Consider the following 24327-nt stretch of genomic DNA (forward strand, 5'->3'; position numbering starts at 1 on the left):
ATGTTAAAATAAGTTTGTGTCAGCGATGAGGCTGATAGCATGGGTGCTTGGCTGTTAGATGTTTACTTTTACAAGGCATTTTGGTATATTTTGTAAAATTTCTTTATTCTTGTCTGTCTCTCATTGCAGTATATTTATGTTTATTATCTGAAGGAACATAACATGGATTTTTCATACTGAAACTTTTTTGAGAGTTATATTGAATGATTTTTATGTTCTTATACATTTGAGAACATACATAAAGCTTATTAATGTTCTTAATATTTAAAGGGAGCTGTCCTGTCTTGTACACAAAGAGAGTAACTTACCTAAGAAAGACTTTAAAGCCATTTAAAGATTTAGATGTTGACTTAGTGGGGAATTTTGGAAGGATAAGTTTGGGGGAAATATATTTTCTCTGGAGGAGTTTTCTCCCTGTGTTCTCAATTGCTTACTATGTTTATTTTATCTGCAGAACAAGTGTTTGGAAGTCCTCTCTCTATTTTTATGTCCCAGGCACCTGGTCTTCTTAGTTTAAACATTTAAGAATACCATCTTATTTTCAGGGCTTTAACTTTATAAAGAGTTAGGTACATTAGCATTTGAAAGTGTTCCATTTGGTTTTAGTTGTTTCTTACTTTCTCCTTGTTTTAACTTAAAATTAGTTGATTTTTTTGTTAAAAGAGATTAACTTTTTAAGTTGTTACTACAGTGAAACTAAATTGTGTTTAGATATTTGTCCTGTTAACATCTAGAAAGGCAAACAGCTGCTAAGCAAAAATCGCATCTTGTAACAAACTAAGGTGCTAAATTCATTTTTCACAATGTTTCATAATGTTTCATAATTTTCATAATCATAAAGATTTCATTCAATTAAAAATAGAGAAATTTTCAAGCATTTTCTAGTAAATGCATGGAGTGAGACTGAAAACTACCTGAAATTTTGAAAAATTCAGGATCTGTGTTTGGGGAAAAGTATATTGAAAGGGGAAGAGATGTATAAGACATGTAACCTGTTTTGTGCAACATTTTTGTAGTGGTTGTTTTTATCATTTCTCTACTTTAGTAGTTCATTGCCTTTTTTTTTTTTTAATCTTTCACATAAACTTCTGAGTATTGAGTAATTCTTCTAAAATGGATGCAGATTGCTTTAAAGATCAAGCCAGTACTGGACAACAAAGTAAGAAAGGACTTTTTTGTTTTTGATGTTTTATTTTTCTAACACATATTTTACAGTTATAATTTTACTCATCCTGAAAATTCCAGTGTACATTTAAAATTAGAACAAAGAGTTTAATACCCAGAAGAGCTGTGAATGGGCTATTATAATTTTCTAGGGAAAACAGGCCTGATCACATCCCTTCCTGAGGATTCCTTGGGTTTGGGGCCATATTTATCTTTCTGGTTTTATTGTGAAGTAGATCTGTCTTCAAGAAATGCCTTGTTCCTGATAAGTACATTTCCCCAAATCTTTGCAATAGCTATTCTGGGTGATGGCGGTTGCAGTTTTTGATTTTTCTTGTTGGAATCTGTTCTGGTGACCTTTATCTACTGGGGTTGCTGTAAGAGTCTTGGAAACAAGACTGGCCTCTTGTGTGCTTTCGAAATATTCTGGTGAAGTTTGGGGGAAAGATGCAAGTCAGTAGGCATTAAAGCTGTTCTTGCACCCAGGAAACTGCTCGCATGTGGTGTTTTCCTCCTCGGACCGGCAGGTAGCCATCCAGCTGATGTTAGTGTGAACGATTAGCAACCTCCACCCATACCAGTTAAGAATTGTGCAGATTGCTTACTAGAAAGCTGCCCCGGGTAGTGTGTTTCCCTTTCATTCACATGGTCTATAAACTGTAGGAAAACAGTCCTCTCACATCTCTGTACATCTTACATCTTTCCGCCAAGCGATCCAGAACACTGGTTCTGCAGGAGGGACCAAACTTAGAAGTTTAATACGCTTTTTTTTTTTTCTTGAAACAGTGTTTTTTTTGTTACATGTAGCTGATGTGTGCTGGTGTTTTTCCACAGAAATGCTGATATCCTTGTGAAAGGGCATGTATACCAGAGGTTAAACCTTTTTTTTTTTTTTAAAGTACAACGTGCAGTGAGAGAAAGTGTTCACATTCTGTAAATTAGAGGAAAAATTGCTACAGCTATGATTGCCTTTGTTCTCAAAGCCACTTCAATTGCAGGCTGTGTTGGGACTGGTTCGTACATTGTTTAACTGCTGAGACTAAGACTTCTAATTAGAGTAATTACCGGGTGGGAGCTGACTAGCGGGGCGGGTGGGGGCCAGGGGTGTGGCCGGGCCCGGGCGCCGCGCGCTGGGAACCCGGCCCCGACTGGCCGCGCGGGGCGGGGCGGGGCGGGGCGCGCCGGGCGGCCTCTCCGGGGATTGGCGGGAAAGGAGGAGGCGGTGCGCGGGGCGGTCGCGGGAGATATCAGCCGGCGCCGCGGCGGGTGCGAGCGGACTCCAGGCTCCGGCCCGCGCCCCGACGGGAACCGCAGTAAGTAAGACGTTCTCCCCAACCGGGTCGGCGGCTCCGCCCGCCGCAGCCCGCCGCGTCTGACAGCTGCGGGGACCCGGGGCCGTCAGCTGGTGTTCGTTAGGAGAATTAGAGTGGTTTCTTCTCCATCTACCAAATCCCTTCTCGTTTTCCTCCTTTTAACCTCAGTCTTTCCACCAGATGAGCTTTAGCGGGAAAGAGAGCCAAGTTTGGGTCACTATTACTCGTTTTGCTTCATAATCCTGTCCTTATTTGCTCGCAGCTAACAGCCCATTCTATGGAGTTTGCAGTCCCACTACCATGGTGATACCAGTTGATGTGAATGGGAGCTCTCAGTTGCCTTCAGAAATACTATGGGGTGCTTCTGACGGGCTGTTGCCTTTGTTTTCACGCTTTCGTAGTTGTAAACAGTTTAACTTGCAGAGTGTGTTCGAGGGCCTGGGCGTCGATGTTATTGTAATTTTTGGTGTGTTGTATTTACCAGGGCTTCGAGGAAAAAAAAAACCCAGGTAAACAAGTGCATTCTGATTCGCACAGGAAAGCTCGTTTAAAGTACAAATCCAGCAGGAAAAGAATAACAAAAATTACTGCTGGAGAGCGTGTGTGCTGATCTAGAGGGGTGTTCTGGTCTTTGGTCTTAATTCCTAGCAAAAACATTCTTGGATGGAAATGTAGACTTACTGCCGGACGGCTAACCCAGACAATTAAAAAAGAAAAAAAAGCTGCATTTTAAACTTTGACTCTAAAAAGAAGTTTGTTTGGGTTGCCCAGGATGGAGGAGCCTGTTCATTTTTTATTTCTGTCTCGACTCTTACTTACAAAGTTCCCAGATGAGTCGAGACCCTGCATTGTGAAATCAGTGAAGAAGTGGTTCTCAACCAGTGAGGTTGACTTTAGTCATTTTAAAATCTGTGTACCCATTTTTCATTTTGGGGGGAATCTATGATCACTGGTTTTTCACGTTAATTTATTTTATTTTATTTTATTTTATTTTTAAAGATTTTATTTATTTATTCATGAGAGATAGAGAGAGAGGCAGAGGGAGAAGCAGGCTCCCCGCAGAGCGGGGAGCCCGATACGGGACTCGATCCCAGGACCCTGGGATCATGACCTGAGCTGAAGGCAGACGCTTAACCGACTGAGCCACCCAGGTGTCCCAACCACGTTAATTTATTTTAAATAAATCAAGCTTCACCTTGGCATAAATGTGTAGATTATAATTGGTGTGCTGGAACTTTGATATATAGTAAAAGCAAAGTAGCAAAAATTTTGTTAGAATGTGGAAAGTAAATCCCATTTTTAAAAGTGGTTTTTAGTTTTTAGCTTTAATTATTTAAAGAAAAAATTTAAAAATCTATATGATGAAAACTGTGTTTCATTGCTGTCTCTTTTTTTGTAAAGATAAATTCCAAGTTAATTTATACAGATAATTTGGGATGCTAAGGGAAGGGAAAGTTTGCTTTTCCAATGGACTATTTTCCATTAAAATTGAATAAACAGAAAACTTAGAAATGTCTTAATGTTTCCTGTAACTTCCAGAAGTTGTTCTGTGCTGTTAAAATGTATTATTCCAGTAAAATAATACTGGTTTGTTTGTTTACATGAGCACATTATACACACATAAAGGAAGATATAAAACTTAATTGCTAAAACTTAACTACAATTTTTATGAAATTTCATTAGGAATCTGTTAGGAATAACATGCACATCCTTGAGATTTTAGATTGCCGCTAGAAAGCACATCGTAGGTTTAATCATGTTCGTGCCAACACCTATTAGAAGGGTGTTAGTAGGTCTCTGACCTACCAGGATTTTAGATCCATGGTTAGCAATTTTAGGATTTTAGATGCATATATAAATTTTTAGATCCATAAATTTTTTAGATCCGTGGTTAGTAATTATCTGTTTGCATCTTTGAAGACTTACTTCTGTTGGATTGACTTTCAAGTACTTGAATTCATGTGAGAAAATATTTCCATGGCAGCAAACAAGGCCGCATTTTAGATTCCTATTCCCGTATCAGCTTCAGGCTGCTCCAGGCCGTGAGTCCCAGCTGGAGCTCACAGTAGACATAAGATTATAATGTATGAACTCTCCTAGCAATAATGTGGACGTTTCGCCCCCAAAGAACATTTTATAAAACTTACTGTTTTAGTTTACTTGTTTAGTTGGGAATAGAGTCTGTCATGATGGGAAGTACATTAATTTGTGAATTATTCAGCCATTTGTACATAGCATGCAACTTGGGGGTAAACAAATCGGGCCTCGAACATGTCCGTGTGGTGTTACTCTTCTGTTTCCCGTTCACCTTCTCACATGATATACATCCACAAGGCAGCCACTGCTCTTCATACAGAATGCTGGCCCAGTAGGCGCTTTCATTCCCTTCACGTGAGCTGGTGTTGAGGTGAAGAGAGAGACAAGAAGTTGAAAATGTAGCAAACATTTCTTGAAAGTACGTGAAACTTGTTCTCTACGTTTCTTTCTCCTGAAGTTCTTAAGTCCATATCTTTTTCAATAATACGAATTGCTGTAAGTGTCAGTGACCCTTCCCAAGTTAATCCTTTGCTCTGTTCCTCATGAAACTTTCCAGAGTTAATCCTGGATATAAAATGTCTGGACTCGAATCCAGCAGTGTACAGAATTTGAGCGAAATGTGACTCATGTGCTTTACATACATTAAGTTATTCTGTGAAATAACCCTCAGCCGTTGGACAGTCAGTGGAAGCATACTCTGAACGTATTTTTATTAAGTAAACACAACTTTATTGTTTTATTGCCCACAGTCACTCATGCAGCTTGACTCCTCACCCTCGTCTGCCCCACCCCCACAGTGCCTCCTTAGTTGTGGCTGGCTATACATGTATTTAGGGATATGTCTCCTTGTCAGCTTTATGACAGAAACCACAACACATTGTAGACATGTGGCTAAAGTCATGCTTAGTTTGGATTTGGTAGAAAACATAGAAAGAATATTAGAAAATAAAGCCCAACCAAAAGATGTTTCTGTATTTTGACTATGCTCCTGTGAAGAAGAAAGGGCAGGAACCAGGAGTGATGGAATGTTAGCATTCTAGACCAGAATAAACACCCAAGAATGAAATTTGTTTATAAATGATGTTCTGCATTTAAAAACACGTTTACTGTGTGTGTGTCCATCCGTGCCTGAGTCTGTGTCCAAGCTGAGGCCAGTGATTGACTTGGTTCCCCCCTCCTCCTATTTCTGGTCTTTTTCTCACCTTACAGTCTTGTTAGTACCATTGTCTCTAAAATGCTTTTGCGGCTTACTTTCTTTTTAGCGGGTGATTTTGATAATTTGGAAAAATTTAATCTTGAATAGCAAGTTTTAACAAGGAGATTTTGGAAGACAAAAGGGCAGGTCTCTCTTAGAGGTACTATCCATTGTTTGCACTTAGAGCAGAATGGGTTGTTGCCACTCCTTGTACAACCTAACTTATTTATTAGCTCTTTAAAAACATTCCAGAGCCATCGTTTTGTTGAGTACAGTTGATTACGATTGCAGAGGCATTTCAGTTATTTTACCATTCATTAGCTTTTAAAATAAGAATCCTCTACCGCATCTATTATTAGAATGCTTATAAAACTTTTTAAATTGATGTATTTGAATGTGTGTATTTTTTGGATTTGTTTTAGTTTAGAAGTGAGAATCATTTCTGGCTTGAATTTTCATTTGTAGCTAAAAGTTTTCTTGTAATAGATTTAAGTTGCCAAATCATTGATTGCCAACTATTCTTGCAGTCATCTTACTATGTTACTCCACCTACTATAGTGGACATTAATTCCTTTGTTTAAATTTGATAAACATGTGAATGTCAGGCCGGGGTAGGTGGCACAAGAAATGAGCACTGTCGGGTTACAGTTTATAAGGAGTTGCCTTAAACTTTTTACAGAAGTTGAAATATAGTTTTGTTTGAACTCACTATTCTTTACACTTAAGAGCATCCTGTTTTTGTCCATAAGATACTGAAGAGTATATTTTCAATAAGAGCTTAGGTTTTGTTTTTTTTTTTTTTTTCCCATTTGTTCACTACTTGTTTAGAGAGAAAAGTATGTTTTTAGACTGGATGTTCCTAAGGGTTAAATATTTGTGCTTATGAACACCTTTTGTGTATGTTCTGTAGGTCACTCTTTACCAGGAACGTAGGGCTACATGAAATATATTCAACCAGATGTTACAAAGGGGAAATCTAAAGTTGTTGTAGTTATTTACTCAGGTATTAAATTTGTAGTAAATAATGCCACACAGACTATGATTTTGACATTTTGAGGGTAATATAGGAAGTTAGAGAAAGATAGAAAAATTCTGAATTCGAATGAAATTACTGGTTTTTGTCTCTTGGAAAAAACTAAAAATATTTGATAGTTCATTGATGTTGTAAATGACAACATAAAAATCTGAGCATGCAGCTGTTTGATGCAATGCTTTGTATATGCAAAGCATTCAGAAAATGTAAGGCTCTAGCAATATTTGAGTGTTGTGTGCACAGAACTAATGTCTTCTTTCTGATGGTGTTAGCATTCCTCTTTATGGAGAAGCGTGGAAATCTGAACTTTTGAGATCTGTGTTATTTTCAAATACTGTTTTTCTAAGACTAGAGAGATGCCGACAGGTTTCTTGTGACCCTAGTGCTAGGGACTCCGCCTGTACTAACTGGATCTCTTTATAGAGGCCCCCCCCGCCGCCCCCCGGTTTCTAGGTGCTGGCTCAGCACTTCGTTAGAGCATGTGCTTTAATCATTTACGCATTTCAGTGCTTAAATTAGATTGCAGTATTGAATTTCTTCATAAAGTAGATCTTCTCTCCATTAAGTAAATTATTGGGAAATGTTTTTGACATGATTTAAGAAAAATAGTTTACTTCAGCTGGAGGCAGGAAAAAAGGAAAAAACCAGTCAGCTCATGTCCTATCCTTTTGAGCTATCAGTTGGTTGTGGTACTTCCAAAAGTGACACCACAGACTAAAACACACCATCATTAGCAGGTAGGATCTGATGTAATTGACTGGCATCGATCATTCTCATGTTTTCACATTGTAGAAGGGTCACATTTTCCTGTGCTAACTTAATTTTCCCAACTTTTGTGAAAGTATTACCCAAACTATGTGCTGTCTGACACAAAGCATGTTATTTAAAGTACATGAAATGCAGTCTTCTTGTCAACTTTTATGACCACGTGTGTACATTAATGGTTTATGTCCTACATTTTGGAAAATAAATCTTTGTAAACACTAATGTTGGAAATTCCCAGAATTTTACCAGAGTACTTAGGATCTTCATGTCTGCTTCCCCTACCCAGTAGCCTGTCAGATCAATAACCAAAAGGGCCAAAGGGAGACAATTCCTGATCTGAATTTTATGCTTCTCAAGAAAATCACTCATGAAAACTATAAATTCCTAAGTGATCAGCCCATTCACTGTGCCTTGACAACAATTGCATGCTCCGTGTTGGCCTGGTTTAAAGCTTTCTAAAGAATTTGGAACACTTGAAAGTATCAGAGAATACTTCTAACTTGCATTTGCAGGTTTTTTTTTAAACGGGAATCTTCTTTTTGTTTCCTTAGAATTAATGCTCTTACCTAAAGTAATAATACTGTATTAATACTGATGCATTTATCTTGGATAAGAGTGTGTGTTTTATGAGCTGGAGTTCCTAACTTACAAGTAGTAGTATTTTCTAACCCAAAATTCTAGTTGCATACTAATTTACGACCCCCTGAAGTCCAACGTGTGAATACCTTTGTTGTGAGAACTGTCAGCTGGTTTTGTATGTCAGATTGTAGCCAAGGTATGGAACCACATAATGGAATACTACTCAACTATTAAAAAGAATGAGGTGAAACTGTTTCTGTAGTATGGTAAGATGGCAAGAAATGTGTGTGAGGGGAGTTTACTGTATTTTTGTTTCCCAATTTTTTTTTCCTATGAAATGAATTATATGAATATTTGCTGCTTGAATTTTTCTACTAAAATTTGACTACAGACATACTCCCTAAAGATATTTGATAATCAAAAGGGACTGTGCTGAGTAAATATGTCTACTGATTGCTCTCTCGGTATTTTGAAGGAAGTTATTTTCACTTTTAATTATTTTATTTGGTGACTTTCATTTGTTGGTAAATCAAGTCTGTATGCCCAAAATAATAGGAACTGTGACTGCTTTTCTTAAGTTTGGCAGTTCTTTAAAATGTATTAAGTTTTTGTTTTAGCATGTAGAGGTTGGTTCTTCTTTTGTAGGTTTTGTTTTTAGTTTGTTTTCAGTAGCAACTCAAACCAATTGTTTTTCCTCTATACAAGTTACTAGTTTAAACTAGAAATATTTTAATTATACCATGATACCTTAGTTGACAACAGCTCTTAGGCAGACACTTGTCTGTGTGTACATATTATTAAATAATTCACTTTTGTCACTTAAAACATTTATCATTAGGAAAGTGACAGATGACGGAAGATCATATTCTAACATCTATGTGAAGACCATAGTCCTGGCTGGTGTTTGGGGTCTGGAAGGTCAGCTTCACCAGGGTTCTGATACTCTTGAGGATTTTGTGTGTCTTTTGGGGTTGTAAGGAAGGAGAATTCTTATGTTTTGAGGATTTCTTAAAATTATATCTTAATTATACCCCATTTTCAAAAGTCATGATACAAAAATTTATTTAACTTAGAGATTTTTACTTCTGTTTTATTTTGGGTCAAGCGCCATCTGAAAGATGATTTGTTAAGGCTTCGCCTTGTGTCCTATAGTCCGTTCCTGTTGCCCGTAATGAGGAAAGTACAGGGGCACTGTCTGTTCTCAAGCTGTGGACTGGGGGGGCACCTGAGGCTCTATCGTGTGGTACGTTTTCTGGGAAAGGTACAAAGGAATTTATCGGACTTTGGGGAAATCTTATAAAAAAGACTTATTATATCTATGGGATTACCTTTTTAATCCAAGGGGCAAAGAACTGCTGTCTCTCTTGTGCCTCTGTGCCCGAAAGCCTTTGACTTTGAAAGGTCAGCTGCTTCGATTCTGGTTTGGACCCTGCTTCTGTTGAATTTCAGCCAGCAAGTCTCCAGCATACAGGAGAATTTGAGATTTTTCTCCCTCCCCCATTTCTTCTGTTTTTGTTCAGTGTAAACAGTTCCTGCCGTAGTAACATAGACAAATATAGCAGAGAATGCTTTTCTGGAAGAAGAATGCTCCCTAAGCATTTTTTAACCATTTTTGGGAAGAATTGATCTTTCTGTGTATTTGAGACAGACTGAAGGAGGGAGGCTGTTGCTGTAAATTGAAGTGACATCATATGTATTGCCCCCATTGATCCGCTTTTAGTCTCCAGCCAGGATAAAAGGAAATGGCAGCAGGGAGGAAGCATGCTTCATTTAGGCACAGATCCAGAGTGATAATGGGGTAATAATAGAACTCACGCCACTGTCCGCCGGTGGCTGTCTTAGTCCCAGGCTCACTCCCCGTCTGGGAGCCTCTCGGAGACTTCCTCCGTGTGTGTGGCTGCCGCGGGCCGGCTGGGCCACGAGGGAGGTGCCTTCCCTTTGACGGGTGCAGGCAGTGGCGGCTCCTGGTTCCTCGTGTCGGTTCCTGCCTTTGCAAGGTCAGTGGTGGGATGCGTTGGTGACATTTTCTGATCGAGGCGGCGAGCTGGCCTTTTCTGTGCCTTGCTAATGGCAGAAATGGTGGAGGGGCTCAGTTGCGTGGGTGGTCCTCTGGGAGCCGGGAGTGAGTGATGCCCCTCTGATGGCGGTAAGGGGCTTCTGGAAGAGTCAGGGTTTGTTTGCTTTGTGCTGCTTGTAGACGAGGAGGGTGGCTTTGGAAAATTCATATCTTCTTTCCAAGAGCCTATGTGGAAACTCTTCAAAACCATTCAGAGTTGGGTGGCTTCCCTCAGCAATTTAAGTAGACTGGGAAAAATACCAGGTAGACTTCTTTTTTCTTCGTACATTTCTGAGTAATTAGCGACTACGGAATCCTCTCTCTTTAAAGCAAGAATACAGACTTCTAAATCCTTAACAAATAGCATTTGTATTGACTGACCCCCTTTAGCATTTTATGTTTTGTATTCAAGTAAGTTTTACAGTGTGTGAAGTTCTCTTTCACACACAAAGCACATGACTTTGGCACCCCATTGTCTTATTTTGTCTAAGTTTCTGAGGCAGATGAATATTTAAAATACTGAGGTGGCTTCCCTATGGAAAAATAGTCACCCCTTCATGAAGTCCTTGTGTGTGCAAAGGAAGGGACCTTCTATTCCTGTCACTGTTAAACTGTGGGCGTGAGCACCATTAGACGCTCAGAAATAAGGTCAGGTTCTTTTGTAATGTTTAGAGGAGCTGCTTTCTCAGGAGATAACGCTCTGAAACACGCACTTTATTTTTCTTAATCACCCCATAGTGCAACGGAAGCTCTCAGTACTGCTGCATTAAAACACAGTTGGCCTAGAAGTCATGTGAAATTTAATGTGATTTCTCCGTGGGTGGGAGTGGAATGACCCGCACAGCGTTTCCCACTGCTGCCGTGCCAGCCGCCGGGGCGGGCGGTGCCCAGCACCGTGTTTAGACCACGTTTGCCAGTGTGCGATCTTGCTCGCTGCTGTGCAGACATTTTGGTTTATTACATAGTCCTTCTTTTTCATTGTAGGTTGGCTTCACAGGGAGTAAGTGTTTATTTTATGAAGAAATGTACTGTATTAAAGTGAGCTACTTACCACATTTTTGCTTTCATATCCTCCTTTCAGGGGGTCTGTAATGTCATGTAAAAAATTACGTAATGTTTACTTATTTGTGAATGAAAGATACTGAATCAGTGTTATTATCTGTGTACTAAAATAGCATTTGATCGCTAATTTTCTCTGCTTTCCTCATTGTTTAGAAACTGCATTTTTCCTGGTGAATTAGAAGAGCCGCAGTTGGAAGCCAGATGGCTACAGGTTGTTTACTAAGGGAGAGTCATTTCTACCAGTCTGCTCTGAAGGCTAGGACTAGCGAGCTCCTGGTGTTCGTTCTGGAGAAATGGTCTCAGGTCTCCGTGTGGGCCCTCGTTGCCTTCTGCCCGCTCTCAACAGGCCCACTCTCCAGCAGCGCTGCCTGGGTGGGGGGCCTCCCTGGCGGGGCGTGCGGCCTGCTCTCTCTGCCTCTCTCCAGTTAGAGTAAATGAAACGTGTTAGAGAGCCCTAAGGGTTTGACCCCCTCCCATCCGTCTCTGCTGTCCATCTTCAGGCAGGGGGCTTGGCTTTAAATATTTTTCCATCGTGGAAAATTTGAAGAGGACAAAGGCCTTCAGTGATCCTTTGGTTTTGTTTCTCTGTGAGGATGTATGACCTGTTCAGAAGAAAACTTCAAGATATAAAAGTGTGAATCCAGATACCTTGATCAGTTCACAAGCTAGTAATTCTTCAATTTCAAGCTGGAGTTGTGTTTGTTGGTAAAACCCAGTTGGGGTAAGTTAAGGACCAAGCGAATCATCTTACTCAAGGTCTTCTTTCCTCCATGGGTCTCTCTAGTTTAAACCAAATCCCAAACTTGAGTTGTAACAATAGGCCTCTTTGTAAGTGCGTATGCGTAATAGGGAGATGCTTTCCGTCCTGCTCCTTCCTTTCCTGCAACTCTGCAAATTGGCAGGGCTGGTTCCTGCCGTGTTTAGTTAGCCAGCAGGGCCCACACCCCCAGCTGGTAGGTGTTCTGTGCTCTGTCAGGTGGGCCCTTCCCCAGAAGCTGTCGTCCTGCATCCAGAGTGGCCTAGACATCAAGCTGTTGCTCCTAGGGGTGGTTAGCTATAGAAATGCTGGGGGCCAGTTTTGGGAGTGCCTGTCAGGGTATAGGGCTGGATGGGCCCCTGACTCAGTCTGGGGCTCTCCCCTCCACAGCCCCTGCAGAGGCAGAAGCCAGGCCAGGCCACCACCTGGTGAGGGCCGTTGGGACACACTTTGTAAAGGGCAGTAGTGGGGTGGGGGGTGGGGTGAGACCGTGATGGGGGAGAAAGGCCAGCTCTGTGAAGAGGGTTCAAGTGTAGGAGGACAGTTGGGGAGTGACCTAAGGGGTGTACTCAGAGCCAGGGCTGAAGGATTAGCCTCCACCAGGGAAAATCCTCTCTTGGAAGGCAAGAAAGAAAGATCCAGAGAGGGAGGCTGCAGGATGCTGTGGGTAGTAAGAAGGGCTGAGGAAGCCTGGGTGCCAGGCAGGACCTGAGCACATTGCTCGTGGTATGAACTGGTGTGGAGGCTCCCTAGAGGCTGCTGGCCCTGGATTTGGGCTCTTTTATAAACAGCAAATTTTTGAAAATATAAAAGCCTCATGTGTCTGAAACTGTAAGAAATGAAAAACTGTCATTTTTGTTATTGGTTGTTATGTAGTGATTTGATATCTTCAAACATCTTAAAGGCACATGACTTATAATGAAGATGAATGAAGTGTTAGCTATCCTTTGAGTCCTCCTATAGGACCTCACGGGCCAGTGCTGGTTGTAACCCTCTATTTTTGCTGAAGGCACCTTGTTTCAATCCTGTCAGCCTGAGAGAGGATCCACAGCATTGACTCTAAGGTGGAACGAAGTGATGTTATAAAATAAAAATGCCCAGGAATCAAGTGATGTACATCCATGTTTGTCTGTAGGAAAGTGGGGGTTTTATTATCACTTAGAAGGGCGATGTGAGAAAATACAAGAAATGCTTTCACTATGAAATTGCCTGGTGAATATTGTGCATGCTGTCTACTCAGTTTTCCTCCCTTTGTGTTTTGGGAAGTGTGTGTGTGTTGGGGAGGGGGGATGGGGATGGGGCAGAGTGCACACTAAGGGGCAAAAAGGTAGAGAGGTAGCAAGAGAAGCCAATGATTTTTAAATTTTCTTTTAAAGTAACAAAGTAGGGATTAAAATCCAGGTGGGTAGTATGAATATTCTGTTGATCGAGCATTGACTTCTAGACCTGTAAAATTGAGTTAACTGACAGGGATTATCTGGTCATAAGCAGGGATGGAGAAAAGCTAAATGTAGAGAATAGTGAAATTCAGAATCATAATGTTAAAACCTTGATTTCAGAATAAATATTTTTCAGTTCCTGCAGTTTCTACAAGATGGATCTTACATTTAGTTTTTCCTCCATTTATAGTTTATTTGAGCACTGCCCTGTGGTCGGGGCTGATCCAGGCATTGCGTGCAGTACTGTAGTGAATAAGACATTTTAAGTCCTTGGATTTCACAAATATTGTTTGCTCATAAATTTTCATTGTTTTTATGTCCTATGAAAACATCTTCCTCTCTTTGCCTTTAAGTGATCAACAGCATTTTTTGACTGTATGAAAACTCAGGAATAAGAGTGACTTTGTGCATTTTGTGTGTGTGTGTGTGTGTGTGTGAGAGAGAGATTATACATATACGTATAAAATCACATGGACAGTCATTTTAATGGAATGGTAAACTTACAATTTTTATAATGGAGGGATTGTGAGACATGGTTCTTGTTTCATTATGTGCCTTTTATTTCTTGGTTGTACATGTGCAAGGTTTAGGTGCTACGGGAAATCTGAGAACTGCTTCTTACTTCTTTTCCATGTGTTCACTTAAGATCAGATGGCTTCAAACTAATGATGTAATGTATGGGGATTAATATAAGAATAAAAAAAAAATCAGATGGCTTCTTGAATCTTTATCTGGGTTAAGTGACATTTTTTGGCATTTACATGTCGTAAAGAAAGGAATCTAATGAACCATGATAATGTTTTATTAAGATAAGGACAGGTTTTATCATTTCACAGTGCATATGTATATTAAATCATCATGTTGCACACCTTAAAAAAAATCACATTGTACAACCTAAAAATAAAAAGATAAATACCTGGGGGCGCCTGGGTGGCTCAGTTAGTTAAGCGTCTGCCTTTGGCTCGGGTCATGGTCCCAGGGTCCTGGGATCGAGCCCTGCATCGGGCTCCCTGCTTGGTGGGGAGCCTGCTTCTCCCGCTCCCTCTGCCGCTCCCCCTGCTTGTGTTCCCTCTCTCGCTGTGTCTCTCTCTGTCAAATAAATAAATAAAATCTTAAAAAAAAGTTAAATACCTGATCTTTTTATCTGCTCTAACTATAGAACTGACATGAAAAGCCATGGAGAATATGGCTTAATCATGCCCCAGAATGCAGTGTCTTTGGGGATAATGGTGTAAGCTCTGAGATTTTAGCAAGATCAAGTCTTTAGCCTTTTCATAGACTTTTTGGTTTTGCCCTTAGCTCCTTCCAGACCAGCTTGTCTTGCTTCTGGAGCATCTCTTGGAGCAGAAGACTCTGAACCCCCGAACTCTGCAAAGCCTCGAGAGGACATACCACCTCCCCCAACAGGATGCAGAGGTAACCAGGAATGCTCTTAGAGTTTAGACAGTGGGGCCCCGCTGTTGGTGAAGAGTGAGGGTCCCATTGCACCCTAAGCTGTTGAAACTGCTTTTTCCTTTAGCATCCATGCAGTGTGCTGCTGAGTGAAGAGCAGGTACTTTAAGCAGAGTGTGAACTGCTCCCCTGGTTGTGCTTGCTCCAGTAGACGGCCTCTGATCCTGGTTATCACCTGGCTATCTTGAGGTCCCGAGTTTTTCCCTTTTACTTCTTAAGTCATAAAGATGGACATAAGTCTCCTAAAGGAATGAGCAGACAGGATGGATTGTTTTTGAATTAGAAACTCAGGCGGGTCATTTTGTGCACGATGGTGGCGCCATCCTGCTGCACATTAAGGAAGCTTGGCTCAGATGTGCCAGAACTTCTTGGTTGCATTCAGTTAGGACAGGAAAGGAGCCATGTGTAAAGGAAATGAAAACTAAATCTAACAGCCGTGGTTTGAAAAGCAAAACTGGATGCTTGTGGGAAAGCAATATGATGTGGTTCGTAATATCTTTTAGCTTATTGTGAAGAACGTGGTGTGAATCCTAAGATGAATTCCAGGAGTTTTTATATACCTAAAATAGTAAATATTTATTGTATTAAGTCATCTGAAGTAAAAAACAAGCACACAGTCAAAATGAGAAAAACTCTTTTATATAAAACTCCTAAAATGCAAGTGAGTTTGGTTTGTGTTCGGTTCAAATAACTGAGCATTTGAGACACGTCCAGGGCTGAGCGGCAGCCTGTACGCACACGGCCATTGAGTGCTTGATCCGCGGCTGTGGTGAGCTGAGATGCGCCAGGAGTGTGAATGGCACCGCGGACATTAATGACATGGTGTACAAAAGGGCAAATTATCTCAGAATTTCTTCTCATGGATTACAGCGTCGAAATGATATTTCGGATATGTTGGGTTAACTAAAATATGAAAACTAATTACACAGTCACTAAAATAGAGTAAATCGGGAAAAGCTCACTGTGACATTATTAGATTAAAAGGTAAGATGGACATTGTTACGCATTTTAAAGCCTCATAAATTCAGGAGTTAATGGAAAAACTTCAGAGAAGACACATGTGGCTTTTTACCCACCTGAGCATAGATCAAACAGGCAACTGTTGCTCTTTATTTCAACTCTTATATTTCTGTTTATGGGAGTTTCCAAATGCCAGCCTGTTATTTTTAATTAGTGTTTAAAAGACGTTTTTATTTATAGGCATGAGGTTATGTTTTAATCAGAGCTGAATTCTTCTGGAATGCCAGGCCCCTGTGACCGGCAGCGGATCAGAGCAGGCGCTGGACACCTGTCACTCTGTGCCCAGAAGTTGTGAGGCGCGAGACCCTGTTCCCCCCACCCCCGTAAAACTCTTTAAAAAAAAAAAAAAAAAGTACATAGCACTCCTTGCTGCAGGCTGATCTGGCCTGCTTTCTCCGGAGTTTGTCAACCCCTGCCGTGGGCCCTGCCGGGTTGAGCTCGGGGGTGGGCAGGGGCCAGATCGAGGAGGGCCTTGAGGCCGTGGTGCACAGTTGGGATTTTTCCTAACAGTGTGCCTCCTGCCCCCTCCCCAAGTTCTCTGAGGTCCTGGTGTGGAGTTAGTTACCCTGACAGCTCGTCTCACTGTGAAGTTTCCTTGAAATGTCACTCAGAACCGGAAAAGCAACAGGGTTTTGACCAACTAGGCTGTTTTCTAGAAACTTTATTAGTTAAGTGTGATTTCTTTGTGACATTGATTAGCAGGAATTTAGTTGAATAATTATCTGCCTTTATTTTAAGTGACAGAACATTTCTTGGGAGAAAGAATTATTATTTGATGGTAAGGTCTTGAAGATTCTGACTTTATTCTCGGTGCTTCTCCTTGACCTAAACAAGTAAGGACCATCCCTTTCAGTCATTATCAGAGCTTTGTCCCAAATAGCAGCCGTTGGAAAGTTGGCCGAATCTACTGGAGTGTGGCAGGCCGTGTCTGGGGCATGCCTGTGGGAAAGGGCTCTGGAGTGACTTTCCTGGCAAGGAGCAGTGTGAGTTACAGCCCTGCCGCTCTTTGTTCAGGGTGCTGGGACCTGGGACCGAGACTTCAGCCCCAGGGATGACGGGGCTCTCCAGCAAGAGCAGGGGATGTAGTTCCCCCACGTTTCCAAGGTGTACGGAAAGGCTCGCCTTACCTTGGACGGACCTTTTCCCTGAAAGCCCATATGTAACGTCCCTTTTGACAAGGGGGGCCTGCTGCACCTTGTCTTGTTGCCACAGCGTTTCCACAGCTTGTTGAAGCGGAGGCTCCGGCTGCTTCCACCCTGCTCACTCAGTGCGCTAAAGCACTCTTTTGCTGTCAGAGCAGTACGTTCTCGATGCATCCCACCAGAGTATGCTCAGCTGTGTGAGACGCCTGTCCTGCCATGAATCGGGGCCCTCGTCCAGTAGCTGCTTCACCTTCTTTGCTGTCACCCCCCTGGGCCCTTCCCTCCTCCCTTCTCTGTGTTGGGCGGGCTCGTGCGGTCCCACCGGGAGTTTTAGTTTTAATTATTCTCTCTGGGTAGCTCAGTACCTGTATCAGCTGTGTTGCTTCTGGGTTTTAGCTGTGTTCCCGGAACATCTGGTCCGTGGGTCAGGATTTCTGAGCATGGCGCCCAGGCTGATGTTGCTCACCAGTATGTTGCATGTCAGATCAGTGGGTGTCGGCCTTCTGAACGCCAGTCCCTGGCTTCCAGGTGCCTGCGTCACCCCTGGCGTGAATATGCAGGCCTGCTCTCCGGGAGAGGGCTGCCACGTGCTCCCAGGCTTACGGGAAGAGCGCTGAAGGACAAATGTCATCAGAAGCTGGGCAGAGTCACATGTGCAATCGTAGGCCACTTTGTGCCTTGCCTGCCCCTTCTCATTGCCACCACATGAAACATGGGGCACTGGTGGGGGGATGTTTGCCTTTCTTAGCCTGGAAAGTAACCCTAAGTACAGGAGTCAACCATCTTTTACCTCCTGAGCTAATGATACTACTAACCGTATGTGGGGCTGCTTTTAACCAGGACGGAAAATGAGCTGAGGGGAACCTCAGTTCACAGAAATGTATTGTCTACAGTTTTTGAGCATATTGGCTCAACTAAAGAGCCATGAAAGTTAAAAAACAGAAGTTTAACTGATTCTTGGAACAAAGGGTATTTTCTAAGATCCCTTTCTAAATGGTGACTTTCCTGCCCTCTTTAAGCAGGTCTCTTGAACTGTCGTAGTAGCTGCTGTGGTCGGGGGGAGGTGAGGACCCACGCAGCTTGGCTCTGGGACCTTTTTTCCCAAGAGCTTCTCAAGTGACCTTGAAGTTAATTTCTCTGTATAGACTATAAGTGAGCACTTCAAAATTAGGGGCACACCTCAAGTGAATTTTCAGAAATTTAGAATCAGCAACTCAGCATCTTATCTGGCCTAGATGGGAACGGAAGACATTGGTCAGGAAGTTCCCCAAGGTGTCATGCTCTGCTCTGGTGCTTCAGTTGGTAGATTGAGCCAGAAAATTAAGTCTCTGGGAGAGGCCATGACCAGCGTCAGCTCCTCCCCTCATTGTGTTTGGGGAAGTACTGAGGGCTGAAAGGACAGGTCTCGGGGGTGGGTTGGAGTGGGACAGCTGGGCGCCGGCCCTCTAGTCTCCTGTCGGGGGACACGTCCTCATGGTCGGCCATGAGAAGGGAAGGAACGGTGCCTGCTCCTAGCCGTGGGAGTGCCTCTTCCACGCCTTGATCTCTTCTTAACACCCAGGCCGAGCACCTGGTCCTGGCCGAGGCACTGCCTTGGTAACGAGCTCCACTCGAGTCCCAGGCCCCCAAATGGCTGGTGACCACAGCCGAATCGTCCCCTTCCTGGGCACCATCTTCCTGTCTGCACAGCTGTTGCCTGGACGGGACTGCAGATTTCCGGCTTTTATGACCACAGCCAAGTGGCAAAATGAGTTTCACAAAACCAGTTTTACATTTACTATCATTTCCTAGTTCATTTTCTTTAAAAATGTGCATTGTGATGTAACAAATTGATTTTTATGATCCACCAAATTGACTGCAGCCCGCAGTTTGAAAAATGCCAGGCGGGGTGACGTCAGGGTCCTCCTCACCAGCTCCCCTGCTTCCTCCCTGCGGACCATGGCCAAGGATCCTGAGCCTCCATCTCCTCAGGATTAAAATGGAGCCGTAAACCCCTTCTTCATGGGACTGTTAACACGATGTGAGAAAATGTCTGTGAGCGTCCATGGCTTTCATGTAATTTCTCTTCATGTAAAATTCAGTCTCTCATTTGCTGTGAAATGGTCAGGTTTTGTTATTTACCTGAAACAACCTTTATATTCTCTCCTTCCTTTAATCTGTCAGGGAGAAAGAAAGAAAAGAAGCATAAGCTACCTGTTAGGAGCCCGTAAGCATCAGGTCACAGAGTTCTTGATCTGGGGGCATGGTGAGCCGGAGGGGTAGGGTGCAGGGGAGAACTTGCTGTCAATCGCGGTTTCCTAACTGTGGCACTTCCGACATTTTGGAATGGGTAATTCTCTGTTGTGGGATGGCCTGGGCCTTTTAGGAAGGTTGGCATTGCCGGCCTTTACCCATGAGATGCTAGCAGGAGCGCCACCCACCCACCCCCGGTTTGGCAATCAAAAGTGTCTGCAGACCTAACCAAATGTCTCCAAGGGGGCAGAGTCACCCCCATTTAAGAACCCCAGCTCGACACTACCAGCTGATTCACAAGAGGCAGTTTTTCCTTCTCATCTAAGGAAGTGCTGTACTTCTGAGGCTCCAAAGAATGTAACCTTGGAAGAGGTGAAAACAAAATCTCTCACAAGGAAGAAAAAGAACTTACAACTAAAGTAGTAGCAGCAGGCACATCTGAGGAAGCAGATTAGCAAATAGGGACAAACCTGTTTTACCACTAGAACACAGAAGAAGCCATGCCAGCATCCGACCGCTCCACTCCGCTCTGAAGAGGACACGTTCAAGGTTGATTGCAAATGGAAAAACATCCAGTCTTGCGGGCCTTTCCCACATCACTGCTTTTCCTCTGGTTCCTGCTGAAGAGCCCTTGAAAACCCAATAAATGGCCCCCTCCCATGGTGGGCTTCACATATGTGGGGAGGGCGTGTATTTGAGTACGTTGTTACTAAGAGAACTCATTGTTTGCTGGAACAAAAACTACCACAGCATGTCTTTGAAGTCCAAAGGGGATGATTCCAGGAGTGCAGTGGTCTGACAACTCTGGCCCTCATTTCTGATTTCATCTGGGCCCAACGCATAGTTTCTGTGAATTGAGAAGATTTCATGATTCACAGACCTTGGCATGTTAAAAGGGCAGAGAATAAAAGCTTAGTCAGTTGCTAGGTCTCTGAATTCTAAAATTGAGCCATTGCTGTGATTCTGCCCGTTCCTTTTAGTGCTAACACGCCTTCCATTCAAGGTCACAGTCTTCTGCAGAGTGTTCAGGTCTGGTCCTGGTCACGCGGAGCTCCCTGTCCCCCTTCACTCCTCTGGTTGCTTTTCCGCAGCATTCCAGCTACAGAATTAAATAAAGCACTTCTATTTTGTTTTCCTCACAGAGCAGTTTAGAGGAGAGGTTAGTTGTAATCTCTTTAGGCTCTGTTGCCATTTCAGGATGCTCAGTTAGTTACATGTATTAAAATGTAGCATCCCAAACTCTGAGCCTCCTTCCACTCTGGTCTCCCTCCCTGCAGTCTGCGCAGTATAGTGGCGGATGCTGTGGCCCTTGATCCCGGGACTGTGGGAGGGCGGCCCGGTGCAGGGACGCTTCTTCCTCCCTCCTCCCAGAGGCTGCACACACACCCCAGGACCGCCCCACGAGGCAGTTTGGGGATTAAGCATAAAAAAGAGACCATTGTGGAGAGTCAGAATGATGTGTGGCAATTAGTGAGGTGGTTTTTCAGGGTGAGTTACGAGGTGGGAGTTTCCCAAAACACCTGCCATATCCAGCATTGGGCTGTTTGTCACAGTTTCTTTGCAGGGACAAGGGGTCTGGCTTGGTGGCCTGGTGACATGTCTAAGCTCAGGTTACAAATCAAGAGGTCAGATGCTGTTGAACCCCAACTTCTGGTTGTGAGCTATAGTGTGAATTAATACCCATTTTTTAAAAGGCCAAGACAGTGCTTTAGAGTAGAGGGGGCTGGCGCTCAGCTGTCTCTGACACAGTATTTTAATTCCTTTTCTAGAGTTTTGAAAGCTTGGGTGGGGTACAGATTGAAAAAAGAGATCGGGGTAATTTTCTGTAGTTGCTTTAGACATACCTGTCTTTTTAAACCTTGTGCCTTTTATGATGTGGGAAAGAACGGAGCTCTTATATAATTCTTTAGTTATATTTGTGTATTTTTCCTTTGTTGTATTTGGTTTATGAAACTGTTTTTAGAACATTTCTTTTCAAGTCAGGAAGATATCTCTAGGTCTTTCTTGGAGTTTTCTTTCTTTGTTACTCAGTTCAGTGCCCCTAGGTTTTTTCCTGTGGAAATCTTGCAACAAAGTGTTCCCTACTATAGTACAATAAAGGAATTTTTCAAAAACTGATCTAAAATGACAGAGTTAAAAAACTTATATTTTTTAGATTAATATTCCTTTCTTGTTCCTGAAGCCAGGGATTGTGCTTTATTTACTTGAATTGTTCCAGCATGTTGGGGCTGCTCAAATGTGTGTTAAGTGATGAAGATAAAGAAAGAATGAGCCACTAATTGCATAATCTGTTCAATTCTTCTTAGGACCATTTAAATAAACACTTAAAATCAGTTGATAATATTTATAATTTATCTGTAAATAGAAGAAAACGGAAAAGAACATTTAATAGAGGGGCGTTTAGCCACAGGTTCAGCCAGACTTGATTAGAAAAGTTTCTAGTCTCTTAGTGTTCTTTGTTCTTTGCTATTTGGCGCTCAGCAGCAGGTCCTGTGGTATAGAAGCTTTATATGCCCCCCACACCCCCATCTATACAGATTTTCTCAGATGCAGAGATGAACACATTTTCTGGGGTTATATTGCCTTAATGCTCTTTCGGTAGAGCCCAAAACCCAGCTACATCACATGTCCATTTTGTCTTTAAAGGGCTCACGAGTGAAATCAGTGTGGGGTTTTGTTGGTGCTTCTGGGTTCTTTATTCCTCCCTCAGTAGTTTACATATTTCGTATTCTATTTCTGTGCTGAAATCCACAGCAAAAAAAGCTCCCTGTTGTCCATGAACACTGCCATCTTTTTCCCACAGCTGTAAACTGAGCCATATTCACATGTAAAGTGTCCCATAAGTACCTTAAAATAGAGGGCTCACTTTTTCCAAAATGCTCCCATCTTTCCAGATTGCTTTTCTCCCCTCCAGTGCCTTATCTGACACATTCCCTGCTCTCTAGTTCCCTGGCACACCAGGATTTGGGTGTTGGGGGAGTTTGGCCTTTGTGCTGTGGAAGCCACGTACCACACGTGGGATGCAGGTTCTCCCTGAGGCGTGTGGGGAGCCTTCCCCGGGGCAGGGGGCAGGCTCTGTGGCCCCCACCCTGTGTCGTGGCAGCATTCGCTCTTAGGTGTGAATGTCTGTGCTGGTCCCTGAGAGCAAAGGGAAAATTCGATTTAAACTGTTCAAAAAATTAAAGAGCACCCACTTATATGCAAATCGTGGCATTTTGTGCGTGTGTAAGTGTATGAAATTTAGGGATCAGTTAAACTTTATGGGGTGGCACTGACACTGATTTTTTTTTTTAAGCTACTTGGTCTGCATGTTGCTGCACTGCAGCCTTGAACCACATGGAACCATGTTCCGTAGACCAAGTGATCTTGCCCATCTGTGGGTAGAAGAAGCCAACCGGGCTGAGCTCGGGAAGTCCCCTGGCTCTGCTGTCGGGACACCAGGTAGTTTCCTCTGTAGAACAATGCCCTTTGCTGAAACCACCTTCCCCATCTTGACTCTTAGGTTGTTTTTAGTAACAGCTTTGAGTAATAATTCACAGGCCACACAATTCACCATTTCAAGTGCACAATTCAGTGGTTTTAGTGTATTCGCAGAGTTGTGCAACCAGCACCGCAGATAATTGTAGAACATTGTCATCCTCCCTCAAAGAAGCCCCCGTGGCCTGTAGCTGTCGTTCCCGTCGCCTCTGCCCCCACTCCCGGTCCCGGCAACACCGTCATCTCTCTAAATTTGCCCGTTCTGGACGTTCTTACAAATGGAGCGATACACAGTATGCGACCTTTTGTGACTGGCTTCTTTTCACTTCGCCTCCTGTTTTCAGGAATTGTCCGTGTTTCAGCATATATCAGCACTTCATTCCTTTTGTATTGCCAAATATTTTCGATCGTATGGATTACAACCGTGATCCATCCATCAGCTGATGGACTTGGGGCTGTTTCCGCATCTCGGCTGCTGTGAATAGTGGTTTTGTAGGGAGGGTATTGAAAGAAATAGCCATTTAAAAAGAGAGGGGAAGGGAGGGCTGACATTTTCGCGGCATGTGTGGTATGGCTAGAAATTGGGCTTGGGATGCCTCCTTGTTCAGGAACTGGTGTCTTGTCTTCCTTCTGCACTCCCGTTTGTGCAGCTCCTTCTCAGACTCTAGTGTGCCACCCCGGCTTCCCCCGTTGCACCGTGTTACATTCTTTCACAGCATTTGTCACAAAGGTATTGCTGGTTTCCTGGATTTTTCTTAGACCTTCTATTGAACTACAAGTTCCAAGAAGACTGGGACTTGACTGTTTTATTCACCACTTTATCCTCAGCATCTAATACTTATTTTTTGGAGAATGACTTTTCCTGAGTCTCCAGGTGTTCTGGAACGGCAGCTACTAGTCATCTGACGTGACAGGGTAATTGGAGTAGGGAAACACCTTCGGGAGGGAACAGTCCTTTTTGGTAGAGACAGGGAGGCCCTCCAGCCTCGAGTCTGCCTCTGAGGAGAGTGAGAGAAGGCACCAGTGTCCCTTCTGAGCTTATCAGAGGAGGTAACCCATGGTTCTGTTTTCTGCCAACAGTAAAAGTCCTCTTTGCCGTAAAGGCTGTGTGTCCCATGGTAACACAAGGAAGAAAAAAGGTGGAATGTGTTCCTTCCTGATTACAGACTTACATGTTGGAACAGACTGCCGTCAAGTTTTGATGGGAAAGGAAGGCAAATAGTGCCGTATTTCAAGGTGGACCCACCATGGGCTCCCAAGTTCTCCTTTTTGAAGCCAGTTGCCCTTAACAGTGTTAATGTCATTAGATGAAAGAGTAAGTATATCCACAGGAGAAGGAAGAAAGGTTAGAACTTGCCCTTGTGAACTATGCAAGGCTGCCTCTTCTAATCCTTGACATTTGTCATCCCATTTATCCTCCCGGCCGCTCTGGGTGGATGTGTCAAGTGTGAGGCAGTCCCGAAGGAGCCCTGTTCTGCGTGTTGCCACAGCTCCGGTTATATTTGGCTATAACCAGTTCTAGCCAGTTGTCCATCACCAGAGCTTTAGGGGCTGACTCAGGCATGGGTGGTAAGAGCCCTGAGAAAGAGCAGACAGCCTCTGAT

General features: G+C 43.0%; 1 protein-coding gene across 19 annotated transcripts in view; it reads left to right on the forward strand.

Annotated features, from left to right (window-relative positions):
• AOPEP (aminopeptidase O (putative)) overlaps nucleotides 1-24327 on the forward strand; it is a 354373-nt gene that overhangs the window by 316578 nt on the left and 13468 nt on the right. For 15 of the 19 annotated variants that reach the window (XR_010407860.1, XR_010407861.1, XR_010407862.1 and 12 more), the window contains one exon: nucleotides 14700-14816. The exons of the other annotated variants lie outside the window; for them this stretch is intronic. Coding sequence is in view for 4 of the 15 variants with exons in the window: in XM_064579971.1 (XP_064436041.1) it covers nucleotides 14700-14816 (117 nt within the window). In the remaining 11 variants the exon portion in view is untranslated. Of the gene's footprint in view, nucleotides 1-14699; nucleotides 14817-24327 lie in introns of those variants that run through there. 19 annotated transcript variants of the gene reach the window in all.

Source organism: Mirounga angustirostris, unplaced genomic scaffold, assembly GCF_029215605.1.
Source record: "Mirounga angustirostris isolate CCGP_5_RB_7025 unplaced genomic scaffold, mMirAng1.0.hap1 SCAF_15, whole genome shotgun sequence".
In the NCBI taxonomy this organism is placed as follows: Eukaryota; Metazoa; Chordata; class Mammalia; order Carnivora; family Phocidae; genus Mirounga; species Mirounga angustirostris.